General features: G+C 49.1%; 2 protein-coding genes and 1 pseudogene across 11 annotated transcripts; 1 reads left to right on the forward strand and 2 right to left on the reverse strand.

Moving 5' to 3' along the window:
• Positions 1–3,368: 3,368 nt before the first annotated feature.
• Positions 3,369–9,387, reverse strand: TCF23 (transcription factor 23). Its single transcript, XM_003984401.6, has 3 exons — positions 9,178–9,387; positions 8,346–8,588; positions 3,369–6,550 (listed from the first exon to the last, which is right to left on the reverse strand). The coding sequence occupies exons 1-3, from the start codon at positions 9,385–9,387 to the stop codon at positions 6,371–6,373; spliced, it is 633 nt and encodes a 210-aa protein (XP_003984450.1). The 3' UTR covers positions 3,369–6,370.
• On the forward strand, positions 6,477–23,488 carry PRR30 (proline rich 30). Of its 10 annotated transcripts, XM_045054811.1 has the most exons (6): positions 6,477–6,568; positions 7,779–7,838; positions 10,206–10,303; positions 21,055–21,304; positions 21,381–21,433; positions 21,688–23,488. In XM_045054811.1, the coding sequence occupies exon 6, from the start codon at positions 22,045–22,047 to the stop codon at positions 23,242–23,244; it is 1,200 nt and encodes a 399-aa protein (XP_044910746.1). In that variant the 5' UTR covers positions 6,477–6,568; positions 7,779–7,838; positions 10,206–10,303; positions 21,055–21,304; positions 21,381–21,433; positions 21,688–22,044; the 3' UTR covers positions 23,245–23,488. The 10 variants fall into 10 exon arrangements, with proteins under 10 accessions (XP_044910746.1, XP_044910744.1, XP_044910750.1 ...); XM_045054809.1 differs by lacking the exons at positions 6,477–6,568; positions 7,779–7,838 and adding an exon at positions 8,468–8,606; XM_045054810.1 differs by lacking the exons at positions 6,477–6,568; positions 7,779–7,838 and adding an exon at positions 8,583–9,000.
• On the reverse strand, positions 11,039–11,998 carry LOC101101048 (annotated as a pseudogene).
• Positions 23,489–23,752: the final 264 nt, after the last annotated feature.

Consider the following 23,752-nt stretch of genomic DNA (forward strand, 5'->3'; position numbering starts at 1 on the left):
GCTCAGGTCATGATCTCACAGTTTGTGAGTGCAAGCCCCCGCATCAGGCTGTCTGCTTTCAGCATGGAGCCTGCTTCAGATCTTCTGTCCCATCTCTCTGCCCCTGCCCCATCGTCTCTCTCTCTCAAAAAAAAACCCAAAAAACAAAACAAAAAAAGAACACCTTAAAGAAAAAAACATCAGAGTTACTTTCTTCCATAATTTTGCAATTTGGGAAGAGGTAGGAGTTGTTTCAAAATAGGTGATTTCCCTGGCTTAGGATATAAACTTAAGTGGAAAAGATTCTGGTAAAGTCAGAGGGGATATTTCAACATAGATGTTTTGTCAATTTGGGGGCGGCTTTTTGATAGTTCCACTTCTGACTTAATCATGACAAAGATCATCCTTGTAATACCGTAAGGAAAAAATATCCTCCAGTAAAGGGTGTGGGGCGGGAAGCACCACCAATTTCTGTGTCATCTTTAGCTGGAAATAACACTTTTCTTCTTAAAAGGGCTTGAGGAGGATGGACATATAATGATTGACTTTGGATTTTTACTGTTTCTGGGAAGCTGTGGAAGGCTCTGGCTTCTTTTAATATTCATGAGACCAGTCCCTTTCGCTTCTAGTTTTTTGGTTTGTTTTTTTTTAATGTTTATTTATAAATGAGAGAGAGAGAGAGAGAGAAAGAGAAAGTGTGTGTGTGTGTGTGTGTGTGTGTGTGTGTGTGTGCATGAGCAGGGGAGGGGCAGAGAGAGACGGAGACAGAATCTGAAGCAGGCTCCGGGCTCTGACCTGTCAGCACAGAACTCATTGCTGGTGGGACTCAACTCACCAGCCGTGAGGTCATGACCTGAGCTGAAGTTGGACGCTTAACTGAGCCACCCAGGGGCCCCTACCCATTCTAGTTCTTAAATAAGCACAGCGTTAGTAACACACCCACCGCTTCACTGGTGGTGTTTCTAACAGCTGGTTTCTTGGAATGATTTGCAATATCAAGATCTCTTCTACAACGTGACACTGCCTTTCAAAAGTACTCCTCCCTCAACTCCTCTCCCCGCCCCACACGCCCCTGGCTAGCACATAACAGGAACTCTGAAAATTTGCTGACCCTGGGTCCTGTATGTACCCCGTCTGGGATTTCAAATACAGCCTAGGATTTCATAATTTTTTAGTAACACCATTTTATCCCCCACCTGAGTTCTCCCTTTTATTTTTTAATTTTTTTTTCAACGTTTATTTATTTTTGGGACAGAGAGAGACAGAGCATGAACGGGGGAGGGACAGAGAGAGAGGGAGACACAGAATCGGAAACAGGCTCCAGGCTCTGAGCCATCAGCCCAGAGCCTGACGCGGGGCTCGAACTCACGGACCGCGAGATCGTGACCTGGCTGAAGTCGGACGCTTAACCGACTGCGCCACCCAGGCGCCCCGAGTTCTCCCTTTTAAAGGCACAAGTCGATATTCATTTTATAGTAACGTATGAGGGGCCTGCCTGTTCGGGTCAGTGGCGTATTCTTGTGACGCAGCTCCCCAAAGCAAAAAGGGTGTGCCCTGCTCTGCCTTTATGTCCAGGGAACTAATGGTGGTGGCACATTGTTGCCAAGATAGGTGAGACTGGTCAAGGGAAGGCTCACTTCCTTGGCCAGATGGTGGAGTACTGGAACTGTGTTAGAGCGGCACGTTCAACCAGCCTTGCCCGTGGAGGAGGAGGAATTTTGCTGACTGGCACATCACACATCTGGCAGCCCTCCCAGCATCAGGGCCAATGGCTTCTTGCGATGAGATGTAGCCCTTCCCAGCAGGCTTGGCACATGCCCACACTTCAGCGGTTATAACTGAGCTTTGCTTCAACTTCTGATTTATGCTGCTGTACTTCTCAGAGCCTATCGGACCTTCATAGTTTTCTCTTCACTCGACATGGGTGCATCAGTTATGGCTGGCTCCCTCCCCAAGCACATTTATAGAGAGTGTGCCTGTATTTGTACCAGGAGCTCCAGGGGCTCTGCCACCCAGCCTGCAGTTAGCTGTGGTTTCTGAGATGTGAAACATAGAATCTATTTTCATCCAACTTGGCCGCAACCCAGAGGTTCCAGCCCACTGTAGCCTGATGTAACTGATGTGATTTAGGTCTGATTTACTGAATTTGTTTTTCTCCTTCTAGCCTCCTTGCTGTGGAGGCTTGTTCTTCTTCTGATTTCTGGATCATATTTTTGTTTCTTTTCAGATTAAAAAAACCTCAGTTGTCTTTGCCCCTTCATAACTTCTCAGTTTATTCATTGCACTGGTCCTTAGTTCCCACTTCCGTCCCTGCTAATACCTTACTGGTGGCTGGTGGTCACCTTCTTCCAGTACCTTCTGTAGGTTGCACCTAATCCTGCAGCTCCTGCCCTAGGCAGTTAGGGTGGTCCCTTGTCCTCTGTTTTGCTCAACAGCTGACATCTTGCTGTTACTTAAAAGTTACATTAATCAATCCACTGTATGTGAATATATATAATGTTTTCGTGAAAAATAATTATTTTCCATATTGGAAAATATTTAGTGAGAGGAGTGGCATTGTTTTACATTTTTGCAAATATCTTTAATGTCTGTTGCAATAGACAGCTGGGTTCTCCTATCTGCTTCTACATTCCATCTGTTGCAATATCATGTTGTATGGCTTCTGGAACGTTCTGCTATGCTCGTGAGAGAAGAGTAAGGAAAGGCAAATAGTGCCTGGTATTATGAAAATGATTTTAGGGGTGCCTGGATGGCTCAGTCGGTTGAGCGTCCAACTCTTGGTTTTGGCTGAGGTCATGATGTCAAGGTTTGTGGGATCGAGTCCCATGTTGGGCACCATGCTGGCAGTGTGGAGACTGCTGGGATTCTCTCTCTGTCTCTCTCCCTCTCTCTGTGTCCCTCCCCTCTCCAATTTGTGCACAGGCCGTCATGCTTTCTCTCTCTCAAAATAAATAAATAAACATTAAAGAAAAGAAAATGGTTTGGGCCACTTAGACCATTGAAAGGGCCTCAGGGACCCCCAGAGTTCCCAGACCACACTTTTAGTACCTATGATCTAGAGCGAGGGTCAGTAAACTTTTTCTTCAAAAACCAGATTATAAATATTTTAGGCTTAACCTATGGCATCTATTCAATTGTGCTGTATCAGGAAACAGCCATAGTATGTGTAACAAATGGATGTGACTGTAATCCCGCAAAAACTTATTTACAGGAACATGGTGGGTGGAGGGAGGAGGTGGGCTGGATTTGATACGCTGTGGCCAGTGAGCCAGCTCCTGATCTACAATGCCAAATTTGCAGGTGCCCTGAGTTTAGGGCTTGTGCCACAAAAGAGGGAGAACGGTGGCATGTGACTTAGCCAGGCGCCTTCCAAAGGAAGAGAAAAGAAATTTCTCAGAGAAGACCAGATCTTGCAATTTAATTACCTAGTTCCCAAGTGGTAAATCGACGGTCTCTACCCTCTCCTTAGCCATTCCCTCTCCCATGGCCCGAGCCTCTGCCCTGCGGCTCTGCCGCTCATCAGGAAACATAATGCACATCCAACTCTGGGGAAGCCGTCCTAGCATCACTGCCTCCTCCCCTCCCACCTCGTGTCCTGGGCACCTGGGCAGGCAGGAAAAGCTAACCAAGTGGGCCAGGCATCCCTCTGACTCCTGAGCTAGGCCACCTTAGTGACGTGTTGTCCTCTGTGCTTCTGTTTCCTTTTGGAGCCTCTTTCCCACATAACCCCTGTTCGCAGGGGACCAAGCTGTCTCTGGACCCGAGTCTCACCTGCCTCTTTCTACTCTTGCCTACCGCATGCCCCTAGACCTGGGGGGAATAAAAAGTCTCCCCAGTGAGCAGGTGTTTTCTTCGTCTGCGGCAGAGGCAGAGAACTCCTGGTTCTGGTTCGTTTGTGGACCCAAGTCTCTGACCTGACTCTTCCCGTTCATGCTCCGGTCCTTCCCTTGGCTCTGCCTGCCTTCTCAGAGCCCTTTGGCAACGTGGCCTGTGCTGGGTGCTCTCTGGCTGGAGGCCACGGCCTCTGGACCCCAGACTGGCCTGGGCACGAAGGAAAACAGCTTTGCCCGGATAGAGCCTGAGGCAGCCTAAGCCACTTGTATCGATGGGATGGCGCTTGTCCTTCCTCAGCCACCCTCCGCCAGCTTCATCTTCCTTTGCTGTCCTTGTCTCTACGGGCTCAGGCACAGGAGGGGGTCTGATACTGCTGGGCAAAGGCTCGAGTCTGAGCAGGGTGGGCTGGGGCAGCCTCCATACACCTAAAACCAGCTTTCCCAGTTTCGTCCCCAGAAAAAGACTGTGCCACCAGCTTGGCTCCTCTTCCAGCCACCTTCAGACTCAACCAGGAAGACATTGCTATTTGGCTTTAAAAATAGGATATTCAAGCTGGACTTTTATGGTCTCGTGGAGAACACTGCGCTCACGCCCACCCGCACCTGGTCCCTGCCCCTGCCTGGCCTCACCCAGCTGCTCAGAAGCGCTTCTGCACAAGCTCTCCAGGCCCCGCGGTGGGGACCTGGTAGATTTACGAGTTCGGCCTTGGCTGAGACCTTCTCCCCGTGGCTCCCAGCCACAGATCAGCCGCTCTCCCACATCCCATGCAGCCTGTGGCTGGCGTGTTGTGTGTCTTTTTCAGCCTCCACCCCGACTTGCTGAGTCACCCCTCAGCCCCTTTCCCCTGAGGCCCTGGCCAGCCCTGTGGAGGAGCCGTGGTTCGTCATTTCAGAGCCCAGGCCTCTGGCCACTCCCGGCCTGCCCAGAACCTCATTTAGTCTCACAGTGGCAACGGTGGCTCTAAGTCTACCCCATTCAGGGTCGGCCTGGCCCATCCCCTCCTGCTCTGAGGCACTGATGTTTAACAAAAAGCTGGTTCTGGGGGCGCCAGGGTGGCTCAGTGGGTTGGGCTTCTGACTTCGGCTCAGGTCATGATCTCCTGGCTTGTGAGTTTGAGCCTCGTGTGGGGCTCTGTGCTGACAGCTCAGAGCCTGGAGCCTGCTTTGGATTCTGTGTCTCCCCTCTCTCTGCCCCTCACTTGCTCGTGCTCCGTGTCTCTAAAAATGAATAAATGTTAAAAAAAATTTTTTTAAAAAGCTGGTTACTTCTCTGTCTGGACTTCAGGTGCCTTTGGGTTTGAAGCTATACTTGATCTGGAAAGGAAAGTTACTTTCAGTATGTGTAGACTTCTGTGATTAGTCCTTAAGTTATTTCTTCAGAGCCAGAGAGAAATTCCACTAAAGCTCTAACAGATTTCTGGCACCCCGTGGCAAGACTTAAGGAGTGCCTAGGAGGGCAGCGCCTGTGGGGCACAGCTGCCTCTGGGGCAGTTGTCTGTAGCCAGATGGTAGAAATAACTCCAGAGCCAGTGAGACCTCAGGCCAAAAATCATACAAAGAACCCACTGAACCCAGGCCTATCTTGTTTGTCCTGGAAGTTGGGTTTCTAACATAATGGAAAGAGAAGGCTGTAATTATCATCCTCTGGAAAAGGTATCTGTTCTCTCTCTAAGGTCCTTCAAGGATGTAATCAGGCCCATCAATATCCTTTAGATGCAAGGTGCTGTCTGGTTCATTTCCGGTAGATAGGCCTGCCTCTGGGATAAGATCGTCTCAAACTAGGCAGCTGGGACCATCTAAAAGTTTCTGTGGAAACTGGAATGCAAGCAATGTAGGTTTAGGTTTTTCTAGCTTAACCTGTAAATGTAAGTCATACCAAGAAAAGAGTGGAAGGTCTCGGGGCCCAGAGAGGGAGGAAGTGTAGTGATGCTGGGCTGCAGGAGAGACCGTCATGCGGACAAGACTCCTAAATTCCCTGCTGCTTCTTCACCATCAGGTAAGGGTTTGTGGAGCGGTAACGACAGGTCCCCGTGTCACCAGGATCTGGCCACGTGACCCGGCCCAGTTCTATTCACACGCACATGTCTGGCCCTAGACTTTCCCACCAGCACCCGCAGCTGCTGCCGTCCTAGGCCTTTACCTCTGCACCTGCACAGCGTTGTCATTGTCCTTGCATTCTCCGAGTGTCTGTGGGAAGCTTAGGGGAGAAAAGCGGGGCGGGGGGGAGGGTGCCCTAACTCTACTTCCAACCCAGCCAAACCTCTTCCTTTCCCACTTCCCTTGGCAGCTGCCACAGCAGGAGCCACTGAGAAGTCACCCCCCCGGCCTCGGGTGCCCAGATGAGCACTTGTGCCCCCCCCACCCCCGCTGGTGCTTCTGAGTCCCCTCCCATTGAAGGGCCCACAGCTTCGCCTGGTCTGCATGCTGGAACCTGCGAGCTGAACCTGAGTCCGTCTGATCCGAGGGCTGAGAGTCAGAGTGAAGACAGGCAGGGCTGGGAGAGAATCCAGGTCCCTAAGCTCGACTTGTAGTCTAGGAGAAAAGGGCAAGTGTGATACTCATTTGTCCCCGAGAGCTGGTGAGAGTGGCTTCGTGGGAAAGAGAGCGTGTGCCTCTTCAGAGACTTGGGGCCCAGCCTCCGCCTCCTTTGTTCTTTGGCTTGAGGTGGTGACTGTGGTGGAGTCGAGGCCAGAGCTCCCCAGGCCTCCAGCATAGAGACGAGATCGCATGGGCCACTTCTGCAAGACATGGGGATGGTAAGTGAGTAATACTCACTCTTACAGCCCCTTGTAGTCCTTGGCACCCCAAACATGGCCTTCCTTAGCCCCCTCCCCGAGCCCTCCCTCATCACTGCTCTGATAGTGGTCTCGGACTCACCGCCACTTATGGCCCCATGCGTTCTCCTGACCACCTGAGCCTGGTGGCCATAAGGAGCTGTTCGAGGAGAGCAAGGGCCCTGAACAGAGCCCCCCGATAGTGGGGAGGGAGGTGGATGGCAGTGCTGGCAATGGGCAGGGGCTAGGCAGTGGGGAGGGCAGAGAACTAGGGCAAGGAGAAGTTCCTCCTGGTACTGACCGGTCCCGACCTCTTCTTTTGCCCAGCCCCCCGCCCAAGTGCCTCTGGCCACACTTATCAGTGCTGCTCTGTCCGTCTAAGCTGGGGACCTCCCAAGATCACCCATTCTTCCAGCAGGAGTGTGGACAACCCCCAAAACACCAGGTTACTCTGCCCTGAGGTCTCCCCTCCTCTTGGCAGCCCCTTTACCGGGGGAGTCGAAGGGGCACTGCCCCCAGCAAACTATCCTATCCCACCAAACTGCCCAAGTTCTTGACCTAAACCAGCTCTCATCTGTTCTTTTCTCAACACATGTATCCATTACCTCCTACGTGCAAGGGCCTTACTTTGCTCACAGTTTTACAGCTAAGGAAGTGACTATGCCCCCATCAGTATTTCAGAGTTGCCCCCACGGAGTCTCGAATTCTTGCATTTAAGCTATATTTGCATGGAAGAAAACAATCTCAAGTTTTCAAGACGTTTCAGAACTGTGTTTCAGGGAGAGAGAGAGTGAAAGTATCCTCTATAAAAACAAGGTGGACCCCATCACAGTGCTGTATCTATCCTGAGAGGGCAAGCATGGCCCTTCCTCTGTAACAGTTACACTCTGCAAGCAGCAACTTACAGTGACGTCCCCTTGGCCTGCCTGGTGGCTGTAAGCATGGGCTCTGAGGTCAGACGCCTTTGGGTTCAAACTGCATTTAGCCACTTACTCTCCCTGAGATTCGATTTCCTCACTTAGAAAGCAATCCTCATTTGGATCTGGTGCGCACTAAAAGGTAGAGATGGCCGAAGCGCTAAGCCCAGCTCCTGACATCACTTTAGCACCCAAGTGATGTTACTGCCGTTATTGCGATGGTGAATGTTGTTAATTATACTTTTCATTCATGGTCTCGTTTCATGCCCCGGAAGGAGAAATAAAGCTCACGTCCTCTTTCCTTTCACATCTGATAAAACCGAGGCTCCGCAAAGGTAGGTCCTGGTCTGGTGAGGTGGTGCATGCAGGAAGCACCCCCCAAACTCCTCCCCGACCCCAGCTTGATTGCTTCTAGAATGAGGCTTTCTCAGACCTTGTTCTCCCAGAGGGGGATCCCTCCTACGGCAGAAGTCCAGGGGACACCAAGGCGTCGTACGAAGGGGTGGTATGCCCTGGAATCTAGGGCTTTCCTGGTGCGGTTTCCTTTCCCAGGCCCCAGCCCCGGAAACCGCTCCTTTTTCTCCCCTGCCGCTAGGCACCCCAGAGTCCTGGGACTCTGTGAATCTCCCTCCTCTTGGAGGAACCGCATTTTCGTGAAGTCAGTTCCAATCACCACCCCCACTACACCCAAGGTCAGCGCAGTCCCAAGAGCCAGCCTTGGCTCCTCTCCCTCCGAGAGAGCAGGAAGCAGCTGGTCCCGGTGTCAGCTCTGCTCAGGGCCGGGGGCCTAAGCCCAGTCCATCCCAAACCCCACCCCCTGAGGCCCTGAGCTCGTGGCCTACCTTCAGAGGGTGCAGGTAGCGGAGTCCACGCAGGAAGGGTGGCCAGGCGGGGCCAGGCAACTCCCGACCAAGTGTGCGGGTGAGGTGGGCTATGTAGCTGGCGGCCAGCACCAGCACATCCAGCTTGGAGAGCTTGGTGTCAGGGGGCACGGCGGGCAGAGCGGCCTGCAGGGCCAGGAAGGCCTGGCGCAGCGTCCTCACCCGGCTCCGCTCCCGAGCAGCGTTCTCGGGACTGGCCTCGCTCTGCAGAGAGGACCCCAGGTGAGTGGGTCTGACTGGATCCCCATCTGCCCCTGGTTTCTAAGAACGTTCTAGTGTGAGCAGCCATGCGCCGGACAGCAGAGACCCGAGGGCCTCACGCTCTCTCTCTGTGCACTCTCAGTCCTGCCCTGCTTTATGGCTGAGGAAATGGAGAGAGGGTCTCACTTGGGGTCAGACGGCAGCCCAGAAGCTGAGAGTCCTTTACTCTTCCTAACGCTCTAGCCCTTGCTGCACCCACGGCCAAGTCTGAATCCTGCTGTCGGGGTGCCCTGGGCCCGCAGGGAGCACAGAGCCACCCCTGCTCTACAGGGCTGATCCTTGCCCAGCCAGGTCCTGACATGAAGAGGCAGCTACAGCAGAGAAGGAAAAAGGAGCTCTCTGAGCTGCGCTCTGGGTAAGACCAGCTCGGTTATCCCAACCACCCAAGTGTGGAGCCGTGGAGTCCCGGGTGCCAGTGTCCCCCTCTTGGGAAGGGACGGTCATACCGAGTGAGGCTTTGCCAGCCGAGGTGACGCCTCAGCCCCTCCCCTCCTGCCTCCCCGCTCCCTCCACAGGGCCAGTGATTCCTTACCCTGCCGGGAGCCCTGGCCCCTCTTAAGCTGGGGGCAGCTCTGCTCCACATCTGGTCCCTCCAGTTTGTCTCTTCCCACAGGTCCTGCCTTGTCCCGCACGGGCGGCTCCTCTTCCTGCCAGTGCCTGCCGCCAGCCGCAGCTTGGCCTTTGCCGGGGTCTGCCCCACTCCTGGCATGGCTGGTGGCCTTCTGACCTCCCTCCGTGACATGCCACACCCCTGGAGGGTGGTGCTGCGGCCCCTAGGACGGGAGCACGGTGCCTGAGGGAGCCCCCGGGCTCGGGCTAACTGGGCAGGCTGGTCACCCAGCCGACCATGTCTGTATCTGAGGGAGCTGGCGCCAAGTCAGTCGCGCTTCACTCCTTGCTCTGGGAAAACCGCCCACCCGGCACAGCCCCCGCGAGAAGCCTCCTGCCTGCCTGCCTGCCTGCCTGCCTCCCACCCGGGCTCCGGGGTGGGGGTACTGGATGTTGGGAGTGGCCAAGTCCTGGGAGGAGGCCCCCCCGCTCCAGAAGGCCGGAGGATGGTGGGAAGGGAGCTCCCTTCGCGGAGACTTGCCTGACCCCGCAGTAGTCTTGCGATGGTCGCCCGACTCCAGCTTTGAGGCTCAAGCCAATGGAAGGGCCCCGAACCTCCTCCTCTGCCAGAAGGGTGCCTGCACACATCCCTAAAAGGACCTTTCCTCCCCTTGCCAATGAACTTGACCTTCCGGCCCCGGGGCACTAATCCCCATCCCCCCAAGCAGGCCTCCTATTTCCAACCTAGTGCTTTTCCATCCCCTGGAATATCTTCCTCCAGCTCTGCCAGGGAAAAGCTGCCTTCGCCTGTTGGGTTATGCCCTTCGTTCGTGAAGATTTCTGCAAACCCCACAGAGCCGAGAGCCCATGTCTCCCTGTTTCATGGGTATTCTAACTGACGCGTGACCGACCACACCCTGGCTAGTTTCCTCAAAGCTCGGTGCGTTTAGGTCACTCTGGGTCAGGCACTGCGCTAAGTACTTTCTACGTATTCTCTTATTTATTTCTCAGGACAAACTTCTAAGAAAAAGAGACTCTTACATCCCTATTTTACAGATGGGAAAACCGGTATCAGGAGGTGACGCAACTCACCCAGCGTCAAACATCTAGTAAGTGACGGGGTTGGGATGAGAGCCCAGGCAGCCAGGTGGACTTGGAAGGTGGCCCCACGCCCTGTGGTGTTCTGCCTTGGATGGGTTACGCACATGTCTTCCCATCCTAACGAGAGGTCTTTGTGGGTTTTCTTTCTTTCTTTCTTTCTTCTTTCTTTCTTTCTTTCTTTCTTTCTTTCTTTCTTTCTTCTTTCTTCTTTCTTTCTTTCTTGAAGACACAGAGAGACAGAGCATGAGTGGGCAAGGGGCAGAGGGAGGAGACACAGAATCGGAAACAGGCTCCAGGCTCTGAGCTGTCAGCATAGAGCCTGACGCGGGGCTCAAACTCACGAACCGTGGGATCATGACCTGAGCCGAAGTTGGACGCTTAACCAATTGAGCCACCCAGGCACCCCTCTTTGTGGTTTTTTTTAAACATTTATTTACTTATTTTGAGAGAGAGAGAGAGTGAGCAGAGGAGGGGCAGAGAGAGAGAGGGAGAGAGAGAATCCCAAGCAGACGCTGCGCTGTCAGCTGGGGAGTCCAACACGGGGCTCCATCCCATAAACTGCGAGATCATGACCTGAGCCGAGATCAAGAGTCGGACGCTTAACCGACTGAGCCACCCAGGTGCCTCTGTTTTATAATCTTAAGAGTTTATTATGAACTAGTTTCACAGGCCAAAAGGAAGTAAAAGGACCATGTACAGCCTTTCAGGAAATAGCGAGGGAACTTATGGGGGCCATGATGAGTCTAGGGTCTTGGTGGGTGTATTCCCAGGGGAGGGGCCCTTGCTTCGCAGGGGAGGGGGCCCACATCCCCAGAGGGCTATGCCCACTGAAGTTCCTCGTCCAGGGGCGATCCCCACTGGGGGACCCATGGGAGGTCTCATGCCAGGTGGTGGGCCCATCATGCCCGGAGGGGGTGCCCCTTGGCCCATAGGTGGGGGAAGACCCCCACGGCCAGGCAGACACTGGTTTGGGTCCCCTGTAGTGCTGGCTGTATCAGCAGCTGCAGTGGCTGTCACCGTGCCTCTTCCTTGCGGGGTCACCACCTGTTGGGTGCCCCACCAGCCCCTCTGACTGGTCCAGCAAGTCCTGTAGGAACCTGGGGCCCTGGAACACCAGTTGGATTCCTCTGACAGCAGCTCTGCCTGGACCCCCGGCAGCTCAGCAAGTGGCACTTGGGCAATGCCAGTATCTTTGGGAGGAAGTCCCTCTACTATCGTCTGAGACCAGGCTTTCCCCTCCAAAGCAGTATCTCTTCTCTTTCTGCTTACGTTGAGTTCTTTGGCTTGATCTTCCTGAACTCATCACAGTCACAGAGGATTGAATTCGAATGCTTGTTGAGTCTTGAAGGTGTGAACGAAGATACGGCCATCTTGCAGGAGACACCTCATCCTGCAGTCAATGTGCTGCGGCATCTTGCTGTTCTTGCCCACAGGCATCATAGTGACGGTTCTGATGGATCCAATTCCCGCTGGATTCCCCTCGGCACAGGCCTAGACACCGCCCGGTAACCCATTTCCCGCTGCCACTACCGGAAGTCCAATCCTATGTTTTTAAGCCCCTTCTTCTGACTTGCTGCAGGATGCCCCACAGTGCGCACCCATCACATTTTGATCACCCAGAGACCCCGGGATGGACATCCAGATTGCTGCCAACTCATCATCACCTCAAAAATGCCATCATGATACCATTGCATGTGTCCTTGTGGATCTATGCAAGATTGACAAAACAAAACAACATAGGTCTGGGACCAGAATGCTGGGTTAATCGACTAAGTGTTGCCAGAGTGCCATCATCCGGAACAGTTGCCGAGTCAGCACTGCAAAGGACCCTAGAGCCCCACGTGCTCACCACCACCTGATATTAACCAGATTCCCAGTTTTATGGTGGGAGAGCTATAAAGGGCTGCTTTAATTTGCCTTTATCTGATAACTGACAAGTTCAAGCATCCTCTGTGTGGTGCTTGGTAGAGATTGCATTTTATTTTTCTCCATATAGGGAGCCGGTTTTATTTTCTCCTTATAGGGAGACTGTTATCCCAACATCATCTGCTGAACAGTCCATTCTCTCTTCCTGTTCAGTTGTAGCTCCCACTTTATTATATGATAAGTTCCCATATTCGTATAAAAGCCAATTTCTGAGTTCTCTATTCTGTCCTGCTGATCTTTTTGTCTGTGTTTGAGCTAACAGCACACTGCTTTTATTGTTCTGACTTGATAGCATGTCTTACTACTTGGAATGATAAAACTCTCCTCTTTACTCTTATTTTGGAAGGTTGATTTAGTTATTTCTGGACCCTTATTCTTCCATATAGATTTTAGAGAAAACTCATTGGGTTCCTATAAAATTCAACTGAAATTCTGATTGAGATTTTGTTGAGTAAATGAGTTAGCTGGGGTAATATTGCCATCTTTATACTTTTGAGTCAATCCTTCCAAAAACATGAAATGTCTCTCATTTTATTTTATTTTTTTAATGTTTCTTTTTCGAGACAGAGAGAGATGGAGCCTGAGTGGGGGAGGGGCAGAGAGAGAGGGAGACACAGAATCCGAAGCAGGCTCCAGGTTCTGAGCTGTCAGCACAGAGCCCGACACGGGGCTCGAACTCACAGACCGCGAGATCATGACCTGAGCCAAAGTCGGACACTCAACCAACTGAGCCACCCAGGCACCCCTCTCATTTTGTTTTAAACATCTATATCCTTTATTAATTGCATAGTTTACTCCATGAAGGTCTGTGTATTCTTGCTTCAGTGAAATAGCTCACAGTTTTGTTGAACTAATTAGTTCACAGTTTTTGTTGCTCTTGCAAATGCTTTTATTTTATTCTGTTTTCTAGTTGATGATGGCTGCTGTACAGAAATGCTCATTAATGTTTGTCTTGAATCCAGCAACCCTGCTGAGCTTTCTTATTAGTCTTAAAACTCTGTTGCTTCCATTGGCTTTTCTGAGTAGATACAAAATGACAGTTTTATTTCTTCCTCTCAATCTTTACACTTGTTTCTTTTTCTTTCCTTAGAGCATTGGCTTGTGCTTCCAACACTACATTAACAGGAAACAGTGGTAGCTGGCACTGTTTTCTTCCCCTAACCCTCCACTGAACGTATCTAGAATTTCTCCATTAAGCATACTATTTGCTGTAGGCTTTTGATATATAACTTTTAGCAAGTGGAGGACATATCCTTCTATTCCTTGTTTGCTAAGAGGTTTTTGGTAGTTTTTTTTTTTATTATTATTCTAACTAGGTGTATAACTTATCAGATGCTTTTCCGCCATCAGCTGAGATACAATCATGATTTTTCTCCCTCAGTCTATGAATATGTTAAATTATTTTGTTGTATTTTCTTTTTATTATATGTTTATTTACTTTTGACAGATAGAGTGCTAGTGGGGAGGGGCAGAGAGTGAGGGGTCAGAGAAGGCTCCATGCTGTCAGCACAAATCCCGACGTGGGGCTCAAACAAACCATGAGATCATGACCGTAGCCAAAGTCGTTGCTCAACCAACTGAGCCACCCAGGCACCCCAAATTATTTTGTTGTATTTTCTGATGACAAATCTTGCTTGAGTTCCTGTGGTAAGTCTCATCTGCTTGTGGTTACTTTTTAAAAAATATACTTTCTGCTTCGTATAGTTAATATGTTGCTTAGAATTTTTACAGCCATCTCATAAGTGAAATGAGATTCTAATTTTCTTTTAACTGTCATTATTTGGTTTTGGTATCAAGGTTACACTAACTTCATAAAATGAGCTGGGTAGCTCTCCCTTTTATTCTATTTTCTTTTTTTTTTAATTTAAAAGTAAAAGTATTTTTTAAGTTTGTTTATTTATTTTGAAAAAGAGCATGAGTGGGGAGGAGAGGCAGAGAGAGAGAGAGGGAGAGAGAATCTTAAGCAGGCTACATGCTCAGTACAGGGCCCAGTGCAAGGCTCAAATTCACCACCATGAGATCATGATCTGAGCTGAAACTAACAGTCGGATGTTTAGCTGCTCTTATCCTATTGTCTGAAACAACTTTTTAAAAAAATTTTTTTTGTTTATTCATTTTTGAGAGACAGAGACAGAGCATGAGTGGGAAAGTGGCAGAGAGAGGGAGACACAGAATCCGAAGCAGGTTCCAGCCTCCGAGCTGTCAGCACAAAGCCCGACATGGGGCTCGAACTTATGAACTGTGAGATCATGACCTGAGCCAAAGTCGGACGCTCAACTGACTGAGCCACCCAGGCGCCCCTGAAACAACTTTTTACATAATATAGAAATTAACTCTTTTTTGAAGTCTGGTAAAACTTACTTGTAAAACCACTAGGACTAGTTTTCTTTTGGTGAAGAGGGGAAGAAATTTTAACTTTCATTCAATTTCTTTGGCTTCTTATTGACTGAAGTGCCTGTTCCTTTTCAATACTTAGTATTTTATATTTCTTTGAATTTAGCCATTTCATTAAGGAATTCTAACACTTTAATGAACAAAATGCTCTTAGAAACGTATCTCCAAGGAAATGAGAAAAAAACAAAAGTTCTATCCAGAAGAGATTTTCTTTAAAAAATCTAAGCATTCCTCAGCCCTGAGAACAGTGTAGAACTCTGAGAATGGCCAGTTTGCCCAAGAACAACACTTGGCCCACAAAATGGGCATGACCTTGGATCTCTGGTAAAACCCAAAGCTTCAGAGACTCTAACAGGCCAACAGTTCTGTGGCTGGACTGCAAGGCTAAGACTGATGTGAAACATCTCCAAGATCTGCACAAAAGACCCACACCTTCTAAGAGGCATAAGAACCATTCCTAGGACATGAACCTTTTTGCTGTTGAAACTCAAGATCATAAGAAACTATCATGGCACTCCTAAAGAGCAAGGTCGTCTACGGGAAGTACAGCCCCTTTGCAGTCAGAGAGCGTTCTAATCTTGAGAGAACTCTCCAGAACCTCAGAACAGAAGAACATCATTTTGAAAGATAGAGCAAAAAGATGTTTTTTAGACCTAAGAGGGAGACAGAGAATCCCAAGTGCAAAACCCAATGAGGGCTCTCATGAACCATGAGATCATGACCTAAACTGAGATCAAGAGTTGGATACTTAACAACTGAGCCACCCAGGCGCCCCCTTCTTTTCTTTTCTTTTCTTTTTTTAAAGTTTATTCATTTTCAGGAGAAAGAGTCTATGAGTAGGGGAGGGGCAGAGAAAGAAGGAGAGAGAGAGAATCCCACGCAGGCTCCACTGTCAGCGTGCAGCCCAACTTAGGGCTCAAACCAACGAACTGTGAGATAATGACCTGAGCCAAAACCAAGAGTCAGATGCTTAATGGACTGAGCCACCCAGGTGTCCCTTTTTATTTTTAAATCTCCATTATGTGTCTAGATGCTTCCCCCACCCCTTTTCTTTGTCCTGTATTTCATTTGTACCCAACTCTCTTTTTGTTCTTAGTAAGTGTTACCGGAAGTGTGCCTCACTTATCCATCTTTTCAAGGACCAGCCTTTATTCTTTAAAAAGTATTTTATATATTAAAAAAAAAATGTTTATTTATTTATTTATAATTTTTTTTAACGTTTATTTATTTTTGAGACAGAGAGAGACAGAGCATGAATGGGGGAGGGTCAGAGAGAGGGAGACACAGAATCCAAAACAGACTCCAGACTCTGAGCTGTCAGCACAGAGCCCGACGCGGGGCTCGAACTCACGGACCGCGAGATCATGACCTGAGCCGAAGTAGGACGTCCAATTGACTGAGCCACCCAGGCGCCCCAAAAAATGTTTATTTATAAAAAATTGTGACATAACATAAAATGTACCGTTTGAAGAATTTTAAGTATACAGTTCAGTGGCGTTAAGTACATCACACTGTTGTGCAAACATGACTGCCATCCACTCACACAACGTTTGTCATCTTGCAAAATTGAAATTCTATACTCATTAAACAATAACTCCCCATTCTCCCTAATCCCAGCCCTTGCCAACTGCCATTGAACTTTCTGTGTCTATGAATTTGACTCTTCTAAGTACCTCAGATGAGTGGAATCATATGATATTTGTCCTTTTGTGACTGGCTTATTTCACTTTGTGCATCCACAAGGCTCATCCATGTTGCAAGCAGGTATCAGAATTTCCTTCCTTTTTAAAGGCTGAATAATATTCCGTTGTATGTGTATATAATTGTTGTTTATCTATTCATCTGTCAATGGACACTTGGGTTGTAGAAACCTTTTAGCTACTGTGAATAATGCTGCTATGAACATGGGTCTCCAAGTATCTCTTTGAGACCTTGCTTTCAATTCTTTGGGGCACATACCCAAGAGTGGAATTGCTAGATCATGTGATAATTCTATTTTTAATTTTTTGAGGAACTACTGTACTGTTTTGCGTAGTACCTGTATCATTTTACATTCTCACCAGCAGTACACGAGTGTTCCGATCTCTCCACATATTCGCCAACACTTGTTATTTTCTGTTCTGTAATTGCCACCCTGATGAGTGTGACTATATTATTTTTAAGTCTCTGTGTCATTAATTTTTAGCCTGATCATTTTTACTTTCTTCCCTCTCATTTCTTCACTTTTGCCCTCATGTTCATTTTTCCAACTTCTTGAGGAGAAAGCTTGGTCGGCTTATCTTAAAGTTTGTTGTGTTTTGCTAAATGATAAGAAGAACAATGGAACGAGATGACAGTCATCATAAACACATTTTTGCACCCGATAACACACCTCAAAAATATATCAAGCACAATGGACAGAAATGTAGGAACAGAGAAATTAATTATAGTTGACCTTAACACACCCCTTTCAGTAACTGATAGATTAAACAGAGATATATAAGCAGAGATACTGAATTATAGTTAATAAACTCAAGATATTAGATAAATCCAAAAGTAAAGGACAAACAGTGAAGATCCCTGGAGAGAGTAAAAATGGGAAGAGTGCCAAGGAGAACTTTTAAATTTTACCTGGATACTTCTGTATTGTTTGGCTTTTGTAGACTGAAATTTATTTGTGTATCATTTTATACTTCAAAGAACAATAAGAGTCAAAAGGCAAAAAAGCAATAGTGGTTCAACAGGCTGGCTCACATTTTTCCAGCACAATAGTCCATGCCTTGAAGAAATCAAAATATGTAGGGAGGGGCACCTGGCTGGCCCAGTCAGAAGAGCCTGTGACTGCCTATCTCTGGGACATGAGTTCAAGCCCCATGTTGGGTGCGGAGATTACTTAACTAAATAAACGTAAAAAATACATAGGGATTATTATCATTCCCAGGTTATAAGACTCATTTACAAAGTAGGAAATAAAAACAACGTGGGAAAATATGTGCGGTAAGTACTCAAGGAGTATATGTGGGTACCTACAAACACTTAGGGATGAAGTATATTGCCTTGCTGAACTGCAAAAGCAACTCACAGTAGGTCAGAGCACAGGTGTGCAGGTTTCAATTCCCATCTAACAAGGCTCCTTAGTAGCCAGTTTGAAAGAATATGTCAGTCAACTTTGGAAGAGTAAGAAATGAAGGGTCATGGAGGCAAATCCGATCATGCTCACCCCAGCACTGTTCAAAAAAGATAGAACTTTGCCCAACATTATTTGAGTATTTCTATTGATGTGAATGAAACTAACCCCCTTAGCTGGATGCTAGTAGGCAATTAATTCATTACTTTTCTCAGCTTCCCTTGTTCAGAGACCAAGCATCAAACATCTTTCTGGCTCCCAGGCAGGTCTGTCTATATGATTTGAGGATACTGATGATGTTGAAAGCAATAAGTCAGTCCCTGCAACATATGATTTCCAATGGTAAGTCAATGATGTGGATTCGGATCACATTTTGTCTTCCCAAATACCTAGACTATAGAGAGAGACTATAGAGTGAATTATTTCCCGTCTGTGTGAACTATTTTTTAAAAGTTGGTATTCTGGCGCTTACTTTAGGCTGTTGTGTTTTAGTGGGCAATGTCAAGAGCACATTTCTCATCCTGGAAAGTAAAAAGCCAGATATAATTGTTTTCCCTGATGACACAGCATATATGCCACTTCCAGATGGCCGTATGTTCTCCACAATTTGTTTTGCTTGAATCAACTCTGGCCATTGTGATCATCAGTTTCCTTTCTCAGAGCTCACATACATTCTGTTTAATAATCCAGTTTAAAATTTTCCTCCGGGGCACCTGGGTGGCTCAGTCAGTTGAGCATCCTACTTCGGCTTAGGTCATGATCTTGCTGTTCGTGGGTTCTCGCTCCGGGTCAGGCTCAGTGTTGACAGCTTGGAGCCTGCTTCAGACTCTGTGTCTCCCTCTCTTCTCTCTGCCCCTCCCCACCGCTTGTGCACACTCTCTCTCTCTCTCAAAAATAAGTAAACGTTAGAAATTATAAAATAAAATTTTCCTAGCAAGCAACTAGAAACTGATTTGAGCTCCTAGAATTTGTCTTCTTCCCCCTTTTGAATAAATTATTTACCTATCTGCAGTTATCTGACACCTCTCTTATAATTATGATCTCTGCAAGAATACTCAAGGTAGTTCTGTAAACAGCCCCTTCCTACCGTATCATATGTACAACTCAAACAGAAAAGAAAGGACAAGAAAAAAGTGCAAAGGTCAAATTCTCTTAAATAACTATCAATTTACTCATTCATCCGTCCATCCTCTTAAGAAACATTTGCAAATTTCTGGAAGGGTCATGCTATATAGCATTTGAAGGAAATAATACACAGTGTTCTTGCCCAGGGTTAGAAAACGGAGAGTGGGAAGAGTGCGTGGTAGATGATATCTACAACAGGAAATAACTAGCAAACTAAAACAAGTCCGTTACAATATCACATTTCCACCTTGGATGCCAAATGCTTGGAGAACTTCTGTTCACTCAGTCCATAAAGGTTTACTAAGCACAAACCAAGTAATTAGGGTAATTAGCACAAACTAGGGGAGAGATTCATTAGCGTAAATTGAAATTACTACAGACGTTTTTTGTTTGAACAGCAATCTCCAGATTGGGGTTCTCATACCCCGAGGGGAACATGAATATTCTCCAAGAAGACCCAAGTTCTAGTGTGACCAATTGTCCCGGTTTTTCCAGAACTGTCTTGGTTTTAGCACTAAAAGTCCCATGTTCCAGGAAGCCTCTCGATCCTTGAAGGCTGGATCTCAACTCATATATTTCCTCCTCCGTAAAACTGATGTGCCTGAGATCTTGCCTGGTTTTCCTTTCCCACCACCCATAAGTGCCCTTCTGTCACTTTATACAAGCCACGACTCTTACTCATTCCTAAATTTATCATCACTTGCCCTGGACTAAAAAAAAAAACCTCCAGGGGCGCCTGGGTGGCTCAGTCGGTTGGGCAGCCGACTTCGGCCCAGGTCATGATCTCGCGGTCCGTGAGTTCGAGCCCCGCGTCGGGCTCTGTGCTGACAGCTCAGAGCCTGGAGTCTGTTTCGGATTCTGTGTCTCCCTCTCTCTGACCCTCCCCCGTTCATGCTTTGTCTCTCTCTGTCTCAAAAATAAATAAACGTTAAAAAAAACAAAACAAAACAAAACAAAAAAAACACCTCCAGGGCTCCTGAAAAAAAGACTATCAGAAATATTGATATGGGCAAAGCCTCCTTTAATACCGGTATCATAGCCTCTTGGAAGGGCATCTAATCTTTCAGTTGTAGATTGTGATGGTTAATTTTATGTGTTAACTTGATTGGGCCATGGGGTGCCCATATATTTAGTTAAACATTAATGTGGGTGTGTCCGTGAGGGTGTTTCTGGCTGAGATTAATGTCTGAATCGGTAGACTGAGTGAAGCAGCTTCCCTCCCTGATGTGGGTGAGCCTCATCCGATCATGGAAGGCCTGAGTAGAACAAAAGAGGCAGAATAAGGGAGAATTCACTCTCTCTGCCTGACTGTCTTCAAGCTGGGACATCAGTTTTCTCTTCCCTTTGGGCTCAGATTTGAACCGGAGCTTACACCATCTGCTCTCCTGGTTCTCAGGCCTTTGGACTTGGGGTAGCTATGCCATCGGCTCTCCTGATATCTAAATTGCAGACTGCAGACCTTCGGACTTCTCGGCCTCCATAGATACATGAACCAATTTCTTATAATATCTATATATCTATCACCGTAAATATATATAATCTATATGTCAATAAAAATAGATACCTTAAATGAAACCATTTTCTAGAGAAACACCGCTAGGATATGTCTATATCTATCATCTATCTAGATGTAGATAGCATCAAAAAGAAAAACATGCTTAGATGTAAGTGACAGTTGCACAACCTGTGGGTAAACTAGAAAACAGCGAATTGCACACTTTAAATGGGTGGGCTGTATGGTATATGAGTTATATCTCATTAAAGCTGCTAAGAAAATAGTTATTAAACTATAGAAGTGTATCCCAAATGGGGGAACCAATGTAGAGCACAAGCACTGCTCAGAAAGCAAAAGGAAATAGCAAATTGAAGGGAGAGCCTGGCCCACATAGGCTGTGTGGTTGGAGAGGACCCTGGACGTAGGAAGGGGTAGGAAATGTAAAGTATATGGGCAGAGAGCAGGGGGAGGATTGGGGCCTGAAAGGGAGACCGAGTGCCCCAAAGAATTTTGTCTGCCTCAGTTTTGTCAAGGACCAGCCTTTGACGATCTCTGAAAGAAGGCCCTAGAGCCTTGAGGAGGAGAGTGTATTATGTCAGCACCTGACCTTTGTGACATAGGCACTAGATGCCAGGGAGAACTTTCCCTAGGGAATGGGGTTCCTGGCTCCCAATGGCGTTGCCACCCCTTAGACGAAGCCCGGTCTTCCACAGGCTTTCACCAGCTGGCCCCACTGGTATTGCTGTTTCTGGGTGTGCTCAGCCATCTCAGCCAGGACCAGGCTGAGCCAGAGGACATCAGCATTAGGGGTGACGAGGCGTCACAGAAACCAAAGTGGGCAGGAAACCAGGATGCTTGCAGAATCCTTGATTCAGGTTGAGGACAGCAAAAGCCTGTAACAGAAGACTTCCTCCTGGCTGAAGGGGCATTGAGGGCACGGCTCCAACAGAAATCTGAGTCAGAGTGAGTTTAGGGTGACAGATACTGGGGACAGAGGGGGGTGTATCCACCGTTTGGTGACTGTTCCTCTTTCTCCCAGGTTCCCTCAGTTGCTGAAGTGCCTTGCGAAACAGCCTGGAGGAACCCTCATTGGTAAGAGCTCACATCACCAGAACACCCCCAATTTCTAGTCCCATCTCAGCAGCCATCCTTAAGCCCCCTCCTCCAACTCCATTCTACCTCCCACCTCCCTTCTTCTCCTCCTCGGCTCTCACTTTCCGTGGAGCATTTTGCCAGCTCTTGTGACCCCAAAGGTGACATGGATTCAGGGTCTTAGTAAATCAGCCTTCGGAGCCAGAAATGGACCAATTCTCCCAATATCTTAGGTTCTCGTTCTTTCTCTACAGGTCCCATGGGCTGTGTTCTTCCTCCCTGGCCCACCCAGATGATTACTGCTGCCCCTCAGCTCCCAAGAGGCAGCTCTGATTCTCTATCCCCATATATCCCTCGTCAATGGCTGACTGCAAAGTGAGAGGCCAAGTTTAGATCCGAGTGCCTGCCTGAACACTCGGAGAGCCTAGTGCTACAGGGCTGGGTGTCTCCTTGTCCTCAACCAACAGCAGCACCGACACCAGGCTGGAGTCACACTTGCGCACAGAAGGCCCCGATTTCTCCGCCAGGTCTGGCCTCAGAGATACTGTCCTGATTCTGCTAGGTCTCTAATCTCCGGTCTCGAGGCCCCAGTCCCTTCTGGATTCAAGGCAATGTTGCCTCAAAACAAGGACGAGGTGCTGCCACAGAACACAGCACCCCCTGGGCGCCCCCCTCAGGGCTCCTCACAACTTGTGGACTTGTCTTCTGGCAACCTGCAGCCTCTGCCTCCCCAGCCATCGCTCCCTCCCTCTCACCCACCTTGCTCCCCTCCCCCACGGTCCCACTCTCCTGGCTCCCATTTCTACAACTCTGACTCAGGTTCTGACTTGGTCCTACATCCCTACTCTTCCTCCCTCCCAAGTTCCCCCACTTTCTTTCATCAGAATTACCTCTCTCTCTCCCTCACACGCTCTTCCTCTCCCACCCGCCAGCTATACCCCTCCCTTCCTCCTACTTCTTCCTCCTCTCCCACTCAGCTACAGAACGACTCTCTCCCCCACTCTCACCGTCTGTCTCCTTCCAACCCAGGGTACCACCCCAGCTCCACTGTCACTTCCCCGGCCCCCAGCCTTCCTTCTCCTGGGGTCCACGGGAAGAGGCAGACATGGCCCTGGCACCAGTACAGGGACACCGGGTCCCCTGGGGTGGTGGGGGGATGCGTGGCAAGCCAGAGGGACCCTGCAGAGTTCATGGACCCGGGAGCCCTGGCCCAGGCCCTAGTGGTCCATCTGGGGCACCGCCGCATTGCACACGACCTGCGGCTACTGCTTTTGCAGCACCTGTGGCTAGGCACAACTGGCCAGGCCCCAGTTGTAGAATATCCTATATGCCTGGTGTGTCTCAAGCCCCGCAGCCCCACGTGCCCCATCTCCAGGTACAAGACCAGACCCCGGCTGCTTGCCTTCCCCCAACTACTGCCCTGTGCGCAGGGCCAAGAATCCGGACCACTCCGCCTAGGCATTGGCTTCGGCCTCCGCCTGCCTCGGGGCCAGGCCAGGGCCTTGCACCTGTTGCCAGAAAGAAGGCCAGAGGAAGTAGGTCCACAGGGCAAGGCCGCTCAGGCCCGTGGGTATCAAACCCGGGCATCCCAGGCCCCAGCAGCTCAAGTACCGGTGGCTCAGGCGCGGGCAGATCCAGCCCGGGGCCCACCCTCCCCCACCAGGAGCCTCAGATCTACACACTCTATGCGCTTTTCAGGGCCTTTACCGCAGGCGCCAAAACAGGTCACTGTCTCCCTGAAGCCCAGGCCGTCCTCTGCCCGAAAGAGTCCTGCCTCTTCAGAGCCCATTCTCCAAAAGTCGCCACTCTAGTTCCAGAGACAAGGAGGCTCCCTGGAGTACCTCCTCTGAACCCCACTGCCCCCACCAGGCTCCAGAACTCAGGGAGCCCCCGAGACTCCCTGAAGGGCTGGCTGGCAGGAGGTCAGGTGTGTTCTCCAGCCTTGAACCCTGGGAGCCCCTTATGGAGTCTGCTCTCTCCTGGCTGAAGAGGACGAAGGGCACCTGAGACCCCATTCAGCCTTCAGTGTATCCAATAAAGCCTGACCCTGCAGAACTTGTGTTTGTGTCCTGCACAGCAGACACAGTGGGTAGCTGAACCTACAGGGGGCCACAACTAAAGAAGGGGAGGGGGAGAGTCAAAGGAACCAGAGCGGCCAGGGAGAGTTGTTACCATATATCTGAGGACGGCATGGGATCCATAAGGCATGAGCACCTGAGATATTCAGAGGGCTCTGCAAGGCTCTTCACACGTTTAATTCAGTTTGGTGGCACAGATAATGGCATCCCCAAAGATGGAGCTGTGGGCCCCTTCCTCGGA

Source organism: Felis catus, chromosome A3 (assembly GCF_018350175.1).
Source record: "Felis catus isolate Fca126 chromosome A3, F.catus_Fca126_mat1.0, whole genome shotgun sequence".
Taxonomy (NCBI): Eukaryota; Metazoa; Chordata; class Mammalia; order Carnivora; family Felidae; genus Felis; species Felis catus.

What these genes read in the sequence shown, in the direction of transcription:
- TCF23 (XM_003984401.6), bottom strand. Translation starts at nt 9,387, where the DNA reads ATGTCACGGAGGGAGGTCAGAAGGCCACCAGCCATGCCAGGAGTGGGG. An exon ending in GGGCCAGGGCTCCCGGCAGG is followed by an intron (nt 8,589 to 9,177) that starts GTAAGGAATCAC and finishes TCCTCTCTGCAG; the next exon opens with AGCGAGGCCAGTCCCGAGAA. An exon ending in GCTACCTGCACCCTCTGAAG is followed by an intron (nt 6,551 to 8,345) that starts GTAGGCCACGAG and finishes CATGTCTTGCAG; the next exon opens with AAGTGGCCCATGCGATCTCG.
- PRR30 (XM_045054811.1), top strand. Translation starts at nt 22,045, where the DNA reads ATGTTGCCTCAAAACAAGGACGAGGTGCTGCCACAGAACACAGCACCC.